General features: G+C 40.4%; 1 protein-coding gene across 1 annotated transcript in view; it reads right to left on the bottom strand.

The window, feature by feature from the left end:
• The window catches only part of LOC109927177 (mitogen-activated protein kinase kinase kinase kinase 4), a 189991-nt gene that overhangs the window by 93683 nt on the left and 86827 nt on the right, over nt 1-9481 (bottom strand). Inside the window, exons 9-10 of the mRNA XM_020527107.2 lie at nt 9401-9473; nt 7089-7299 (exon numbers count right to left, since the gene is read on the bottom strand). Of these exons, the coding sequence (XP_020382696.2) occupies nt 7089-7299; nt 9401-9473 (284 nt within the window). The remainder of the gene's footprint in view (nt 1-7088; nt 7300-9400; nt 9474-9481) is intronic.

Below are 9481 nucleotides of genomic sequence, written 5' to 3'. Positions count from 1 at the left end.
TTTCTGAAGAAGGGTCCCGACCCGAAACATCAGCTTTCCTGCTCCTCTGATGCTGCCTGGCCTGCTGTGTTCCTCCAGCTCCACACTGTGCATCTCTGACTCCAGCATCGGCAGTTCTTACTATCTCTGATTGAGTTATAGCCTTTTTCCCAAACTTTGTTTCTCCCAAACTAGTTTTGTGAGATAGATTGTACTCAAACAAATGAACTAACAGGCAAAAACATTAACTTCTCTCACCTTCAGTTGTCGGGGTACTATACAAAATGTCATTTGCACCTTTACCAGTATTTCTATGAGTTTTCTTTTAAAGTATAGCTATGAGAACAATTTAGAGCACTTCAAATGTGCTATTGAGCACTTCCCCAAAAAGTAAAACAGGGTAAATAGCAGCTTTCAATTTATTTACGTAAATATCTATTTAAGTTATTAATGTGCAGCCGAACTAATATATAATTTCAAAGCAACCACACATACTACGACATGCAATTTGAAAAGGGCTTGTCCCAAACAGAAGAGGCTATGCTTTAAACATTATTGCTGGAAGAAAAGACACATTTTGTCGAAACATTTTGTCTGCATTCATCAGGACAATTCACAAGAATATCACATCAAGGAGAAAACCAGCATTTATACTTTATGAGAGGATAGTGCTAATTCATTTACAAGTCACATCTGACTGGTGGAGGTGTTGTCATGGAGAATGCACCAGTTAGTGATAATTGCCAGTTAACTGCCAGGCTTTGTTTTAATTGTAAACCAACCAGGCTGACCCTGATTGGTCATAGCATTACCCTAACAAATTAACTGAAAATGGCTGCCACCTGTTTTCTTGAGGTAAAACAAGTACATTGCATGTACATCTTCTTAAAGAACAGGTCCCAGTGCACACATATGCACCACATTGAGATGCCAAATAACAATCCAAAATTGATTGCACACTCAGAATTATTGAGAAAATGCTGCTCAACTGTAGAATCACATCTAATGTTGAACACCATCTTTGAGTTCTGCAAGTATGGGATGGTGGGGTAATATGCTGTTTCATCCAATCTGCCAGTCTTTGAGACATTTGTAGTCTCGTTGGCACTGAAGTTCATGTACCACATTACTCATACATGCATGAGAGGCCAAATGACTTTTTGACAGCAGCATGTTTTAAACATCAGCTGGCACTGAAGGTTGTAAATGAAGTAAATTGTAATGAATGCAGGTATCGCTGAGCCTGACTCAAGTAACTGCTCGGAAAATTGAAATTACGTTTGTGGGCAATGGGTAAATCAGAATTTCCATAATGCATAAATCATACAGATACAGCGAGAAGGGGGCAGGGGAGGATGGAGCAGGAGCAGTGGGAGCGGTAGAGGCATAGGTGGGCGAGAGGGGGCAAGAGAAGGGGAAGTGAGGGGTGAGCAGGCGGGGGCGGGAGAGCAGAACAGGGATGGGGGTAAGACCATTAAGGAAGGTGAGGGGTGGGGTTGGGGTTGGGGTTGTGGGGTTGGGGTTGTAGGGGGGGGGGAGGGGACGGGTGTGGGACAGGAGGGGGGGGGGGGGGACAGCAGGGGGGAGGGGTCGGTCAAGAGGTGGGGTGTGCGGTCAGGAGAGGTATCCTGGGGGTGAGTGAGTGATGGCGTGGAAGCAAAGAGACATATTAGACTCAAAACTTTAACTCTATTTTTCTCTCTCCACAGATGCTGAGTTTCTTTAGCAGTGTGCTTTTTTCTTTCAGATCTCCAGCACCTGCAGTGCTTTGTTATTCAGGTTCATCAAAGCCAAATTCCTTAGTTTGACTCCAGTCCCCACCTTATTACCTAGGGATTAGGATTTGGACCCTAGTCTTTTTTCTCTGCCGACCTCTGTTCTTTTTCAAGGATAATCTCTTAACCACTCAGAATCAAGCTGTTTGTTTAAAATTTAAACAAGGCTGGCAGTTAACAGTCAGATATCATTGGCTCGTGTATTCTCCACTGGAATGCCTCCATCAGACTTCACTTGCCAACCAATCATCTATTCTCATCTAGTAGATGATTCCCTTTACTATGTAAAGTTTTGGCAAAGACCTGTAGCTCGGGTTGTGGATGAGGTTGTTGACTTGCTCGCTGAGCTGGCTTGTTTTTGTTCAAACATTTCGTCATCATGCTGGGTGACATCATCAGTGGAGCCTCCGATGAAGCGATGTTATTCTACTCCGTTTGGAATTTATACTGTCCGGTTCGTTATGGTGAGTACTGTCATTTCCGGTTTTGATCTGTATGGGTTTGTATATGGGGTCCAATTCTATTTGTTTGTCGATTGAAGTATGGGTGGAGAACCATGCCTCCAGGAATTCCCGTGCGTGTCTATGTTTGGCTTGGGCTACTATTGTTACCTTATCCCAGTTAAACGGACGGCCTTCATTGTCTGAATGTACAGATATTAAGGAGAGTTCATCATGCCGTTTTGCTGCTAGCTGACGTTCATGTATTCTGATGGCTAGTTTCCTTCCTGCCTGTCCGATGTAACGTTTGTGGCAATCATTGCATGTTGACAGGTAGGAAACTAGCCATCAGATTACACGAATGTCAGCTAACAGCAAAACGGCATGATGAACTCTCCTTAATACCTATGCATTCAGACAATGAAGGCCATCAGTTTAACTGGGACAAGGTAACCATAGTAGCCCAAGCCAAACATAAACACGCACGGGAATTCCTGGAGGCATGGTTCTCCACCCACACTTCAAAATTGACAAACAGATAGAATTGGACCCCATATATAAACCCATACAGATCAAAACCGGAAAGGACAGTACTCACCATAACGGACCGGACAGTATAAATTCCAAACGGAGTAGAATAACATCGCTTCATCGGAGGCTCCACTGATGATGTCACCTAGCATGACGTCGAAATGTCTGAACAAAAACAAGCCAGCTCAGCGAGCAAGTCAACAACCTCATCCTTTTACTATGGTATTTCTCGCAAAACATCCTAATGTATGCAACATGATAAACTTTGACTTTTTTTACTTGATTACTCCATCTATGTATGAATTTTGCATTTTTGATTTAAATTCCACCAGTATTTCGCCTTTTTGCTGTGAACCTGTTTCTTGAGTAAAACAGCAATTTGTAATCTCTCTCATTATCCAGCAACAAGGCTAAATTGTGATCATGCTGTTGTAATTCTTTTCATCATTAAATCATGATGATTGTTTTGATTAATGGCAGTTTGCAAATTAAGAGTACAGTAGCACAGTGAATGAATGACTGTGATAGTAAGCCAACGGGCTGGTCTGGTGATTTTGCAGAAAACAAGAAAATAAAATGCCACCACATGGGTTAGGAATTTAAATGTAGTTTAATAACATAAGTGGAAAGATAAACTATTATCAGCATAATGACAATGGAACAACCTGATGATCATAAAAAAATTGCCCATGATATTTCCTTCCTTTGCGCAAGGAAACCTGGCATTCTTACCCAGTTTGGGGTTAGTTTTTTTTAAGTCCAGAGCCAACAGCAATATGGCTGACTCTTAACTACCTGAAATTGCCTAGAAAATCACTACACTGTGTCACACAATCTTGATCCATTGGTTATGGGATTGCGTAGCTCCTTCTATTCTGCTGCTGCCATTTTAGCATGTATGTCATCCTCTGGCTCACCAGAATTTGGCAACTCGAGGTATTCCTGGCACTGCTCTTGTCTGTTCTTCTACGCTGCTCATTGAAACAGCAGTTCTTGTGAACTTGATGATAATGCAAGAGAGTGAAATTTTCTGGGCCATGAGGTTACAAATTGCGATGGAATGCAGTTTTATTGCTATTGGCTACAGTTTCTCATGCCTATCAGTTTGAAATTGCTTGACCTGTTCTACAATTATGCCAATTAAAATGGTAGCCATGCCAAACAACACAATAAATCAAGGCCTTAAAATATGAAATCCTGTCACATCCAGTCACAAATAGTGGCGGGGAATTAAACAACAGGAGGAGAAAACTCCACAAACATTAAGCGATCATCCAGTCAATTTACCATCTTGGCCTCCTCCTGAGCTCCCCACCATCACAAAAGTCAATCCTCAGCCAATTTGATTCATGCCATTTAATAAAAACATAACTGAGAACACTTTCTTAAAGCAAATGCAGAGGATCCTGACAACAATCCTGGCTATTATGCTGATAATTTGTGCTCCATAAGCAGCCCAAGCTCAAGCCAAGCCATTCCAAGACAGCTACAAGGACATTTCCCTGACAATTTGGAAATTATCTGGGTATATGCTGTCCATAAAAAAGCAGGACAAATCCAATCCAGCCAATTTGCATCCAATCAGGCTGTTATGAAAGTGATATAAGGTGCATTGACAGCGCGACCAAGTGGCACTAGCTTACCAATAGCCTGTTGTCTGTTGCTCTGTTTGGGTACTGCCACAATGTGGCTCCAAACCTCATTACAGCATTGAGCCAAACATGACAAAAGAGCTAAATCCCAAAGATGAGGTGAATGTGACTGCACCTTAACATCAAAGCAGGATTTATTGGAGTGTGGTTTCATGGAGCCATATTAAACTGACGTCAGTAGTGATCAACACTGGCCCGAGTCAAACTAGATGGATGCAGTTGCTGAAGGCCACTTAGTTCAATCCTGGGAATATCACTGCAGAAATTCTTCAGAATAGAGACACTGGCTCAACCATCTTAAGCTGTTTCAACAATGACACTCCCATGCCATCAAAAGGTCAGAGACAGGAATATTTGTTGGTGATTGCAGAACTCAGAACCATTTCTTAACTCCTCAGTTAGCAAAATTCATGCCTGGCAACAAGAGACTCTATGCACCTCCTTTTCCCAGAGTTACTGAGATCTACAGCTCAGAGGAAAGCTCTTTGGCCCAGCACGTCTATGCCAGTAAAAAAACAACCACCTAACTATTCTAATCCCAGTTTTGAGCACGTGGCCCTTGTTTTGTGTGTCTTGATATCACAACTTACATCTAAATACTTCTTAATGTCATGACAGTCTCTGCCTCTACTACCCTTACAGGCAGTGAGCTCCATATGCCCACCAGCCTCTGGTAGAAAACATTTTTCCTCATATCTGCTCTAAACTTTCAGCTTCTTACTTGGAATCTAGTCATTGATCCCTCCATCAAAGGGAAATGTTTCTTCCTGTCTACCCAATCTACTCTGTCCCTCGACATTATACATCTCAATCAAGTTCCCTTTCAATCTTCTCTGCTCTAAGGAAAACAACCCCAGACTGTCCAATCTCTCTTCATTACTGAAAATTTCCATCCTGGGCAACATCCTGGTAAATCTCCTCTGTATCCCCTCCAGTGCTATCACATTCACGTCTCACTTTACTGCTGTTGAATCTTCATCAAAGTCATCTGGCAGGGTGGAAGAGGAATTCATAGACTAGATGATTAACTAGGACTGCCAGGTGAATTCTTTGACATGAGGAGGTTTGAAACTAGGAATTCTGCAGCAAGTACCTCATATCTCCTGGCTCCCCAAGCCCGTCCACCAATTCAAAGCCTAAATCTGGGCTGTGAAATTCTCTATTTACTTGACTGAGTGCAACTCCAACAACTCTCAGGAAATTCAACATCCTCAAGGACAAAGCAGTTCACTTGATCCACACCCAATCCATCACCTCAGAACACGAATTCCCTCCACAGTTGGCTGCAGTGTGCATCTTCTACATTTTCTGATGAAGGGTCTAGGCCTGAAACGTCAGCCTTCCTGCTCCTCTGATGCTGTTTGGCCTGCTGTGTTCATCCAGCTCTACAATTTGTTATCTCTGCATCTTCTACTAGATGCATTTCAACAACTTGTCAAAGTTCCTTTCAAAGCCTGAGCACATGATTTCTACTGTCCACAAAGTATAAGGATAGCAAAAACATTGAAATAACTCTACCTTCATGGCCTCTCCAAATCAAATAAACTTGATTTTTTTTGAAAAAAGAACTTAATTCACAAAATGTGGTTGCCAATAGCTAGGCCAGCATTTACTGCCCATCCCTAATTGCATTTGGCAAGGTGGTGGTGAGCTCCCTTCTTGAACCACTGCAGTCCATGTAGCTTAGGTACAGCCACAGTCCTAATTGGGCGAGACTTCCAGGATTTTGACCCCACAACAACAAAGCAATGACAAGTTAGTTCCAAATCAGAAGGTGAGGGGCTTGGAGGGGAACTTGCAGGTGGTCCTCCCATTTATCTGCTACCCTTTTCCTTCTCGGGGGGAGAGAGGTCACTGGTTTGGAAGGTACTGTCTAAGGAAGCTAGTTGAGTTGTAGTGATATAACCTTTAGATGATACACTGCTGCTACTGATGCATCGGTAGTAAATATTAAAGATTGTAGATGGAGTGCTAATCAAGTGGGCTGCTTTGTCCTGGATGGTGTCAAGCTTCTTGAGTGTTGTTGGAACTGCACTCATCCAGGCAAGTGGGGAGTATTCCATCACAACCCTGGCTGGACACCAAATCTGCGAAGATTCACATATACTTCATTGAAAAAACAAGTGTAGCAGCAAGGATAAATTCAACGGGAACATGGATTGGAGATGGAGCTACAGGAATAAAACCTCTCTGGCCCATGGTTTCTTAGAACAACATTGTACGCTGAAAGTACGGTAAGCACTTTTGATGTTAAGTAGAATGCCTTTCGACTTTTGATAGAAATTTTCAAGGTCACGCAAGAATTGAAAGGAAATATTTTCCATAACGTTAGACAGCATCAAGGTACAATCCAATAACATGGGAATAGAAGGTTAGAATCAGATCACTTTTGACATAAAAATGGAAAAAGGAAATTTCAAGTAAAAGTAAAATTGGTGATAATCTTTGGTGTATAATGACCAAAAAAATTACAATATAAAAGGGAAACTTTATTTTAAACCAAAAGTAGTGCAATGTGTGGATAACTAGGTCAATATACAGTTTTGTTACGGAACATACTTTTGCTAAAGTTATTCCAACACATTCCAAACTAAACTTGCCTAATGTCTTAATGCACTTAATACAAACATTAACTCATATTTAAATCATTTCAATATTTCTGAAAAAACTGTCCAAATCATAATGTCTAGACTTTTATTTTAAATTCTTACTTCTTCAAGTCGTCGCCTTTGTTCCTTCTGTTGCTCAATACGTTTTTGACGCTCCGCAAGAAGCTGTCTTTTATACTCTTCCTGTTCTCGTAGCTGCTGTTCTTGAAGGATTTGCTGCCTACGCATGGCTTCAGAGCGCTCCTTGTTTTCCTGTTGCAATCTCAAGAAGTCACGACGAAGAGTCGATTCTCCAGGCACATTAACAATTGAGCTACAAAAGAAGAATTCTTTTCTTACCCAATGTTCTCCTCCATGCAGATAGGTGCAAGTACAATAAACCTAAATTTATAAAACTAGTTTGCAGCCAAATTTGGACGCAATAAATGAAATAGGCCCCATGAACCGTGTTACCCTATGCATTTGGACAAGGGTAAGTAAAAGCATAAAGGATTGCGTATTCAAGCTTGCTGAACAGGAGAAAAAGCTGGGAGTTGTAGTGACTGAGCTATTGTTATGAAGAACATTAGGAGTCATTGCCGTTTAAAAATAAATTCATAAATACAGACAAATGCTTTGAACTAACCACATGTAAAATAATTTAATTTCTGTCCCTCACATTGTGGGAAATTTCAGGCCTTGAAAAGGTTCCACAGCAGGATTTTTTTGATGGATACTAATTTACAGTCTTTACATATCAAATCATTATCAGTGTGTTTTGTCTCAAATATATGTGGCTTTCAAGAGGACACAATTTAAAATTGTGAACAAGCTGGATAAATGGTTGTGTAAGAAAGCACTTTCAGATATCAATCATAGGATTGGATCTCCTGAGCTTTGCTTGAAATGTTTAGAAAGCAACTCCAGGGCCCTTTAAATTAGATTTAGGTTTTTTTTGCTTCACTGCAGCTTTAGACTGATGAGTCGGATGGAATAGGTTTAATGATCACTTTAATTTCACGTGTGACATGGTACAGGCTCAATGGGCCAATGATGTTTTCTTAGCATTTCTCGCATGCTCATAAACAAATAAAAACCTTGAGCTGAGATCTTAGATTCAATACATAATGATTTTAAAAACTGATTGTTTATGATACATCTCAAGTTTTAAATTTAAAGACGCAACTTGAATAAGGTACAAAATAACTAAATTGCTTCTCTTGAGAAACACTTTATACGTCAAGACTTATGAACTTCTCAAACTTTAATGAAATTTATTTCTCAACAATTTTACATTGTTAGCTACACTTGCTTCTCTTGCAGACATAGGTCAAATTGGCTTGCAATTGAGAATTAACATCTTAAAAACAGACCACTTGGTCCAACTAGTCCATGCTGGTGCAGGATGTAATGCTTCACATGAGCGTCCTATCACCCTTACTTCAACTACACTTTTCCAAACTCAATGCTTCATCGACCATTTTGCGGCATGTAATGTGATACGTACACATGCTATGGAAGATCGACCCAAATATGAAACATATTTTCCACGATAACCATTTTATTACAGTACTTTCACAGGAAGCTAATGTACATAATGTTAAATATCTCTCTGAAATTTACACCTTTTTCCAAACTGTATTTGTGTTCATTCAAACAAGATGTGTGTGTAATGGGTTCTTTCTCTGAACTTAATCATTCTTTGTTCCCTCAAAAAGTCAAGCTAAGTATCTGTTCTTGCATATCCTTGTGATATTCACATCAAATTGCAATCATGTATAAGGTTACACATATCCTGATCACTGTTTTACTGTAAAGCATCCTCAATTTCACAATAAAACCTTTTGGTGTGGAGGGGAAATTGCTACGAAGGTACGTTTTTCAGCTAAATCTTCTCATATTTCACATTACCCGTGCCAACTGAGCATGGTTAATTACAGGTTATAATTTATGAAGTAGATTTCAGTGCAGATAAAAAACACTGATAGCATCAGGCTGTACACAAATTCTCACGATAGATTTGAACTCACCAGCATAGAGGGAAGTACAGAAAACAGAACGGGCACTTTTTCCAGAGGAGGAAGAGAGAATGGAAAAATAAAAAGCAGGGGAAGGGGAAGTGTGTGCATCTAACAGACAGTCAGCTCAAGGTTACTGAAATGAACTTGCAATTGCAGCCCCTTAGCCAGGGAACAGTGTGATTCTGGCAGAATTTATTTTGAAGAGACAGAAAATATAATGATAAGTTGAAACTAGATGGAAGACTGAAACAAAGATTATAGGAGTGAAAATAGAGGAAAAAAACAGAATCTGCAAGAGAAACATTGGCCCATATGGGGTTTCCATAAGACTTGCTCCCTATTTGTCAAAATAATTACCAATCCTGGACTTGTATAAATCCAGACAGGACAACTTAATTTTAAATAACACATTACCTTGGCTCTCCTTCTTGCTCAGGCAACTCCTCCTCCTCCTCTTCACTCCCACTGTATTCGTATTCAGTTTCATCTAAATTA

This window comes from Rhincodon typus, chromosome 6, assembly GCF_021869965.1.
Source record: "Rhincodon typus isolate 14 chromosome 6, sRhiTyp1.1, whole genome shotgun sequence".
In the NCBI taxonomy this organism is placed as follows: domain Eukaryota; kingdom Metazoa; phylum Chordata; class Chondrichthyes; order Orectolobiformes; family Rhincodontidae; genus Rhincodon; species Rhincodon typus.
The sequence above is the reverse complement of the archived record's forward strand: the minus strand, read 5'-3'. Positions and strand labels throughout refer to the sequence as shown.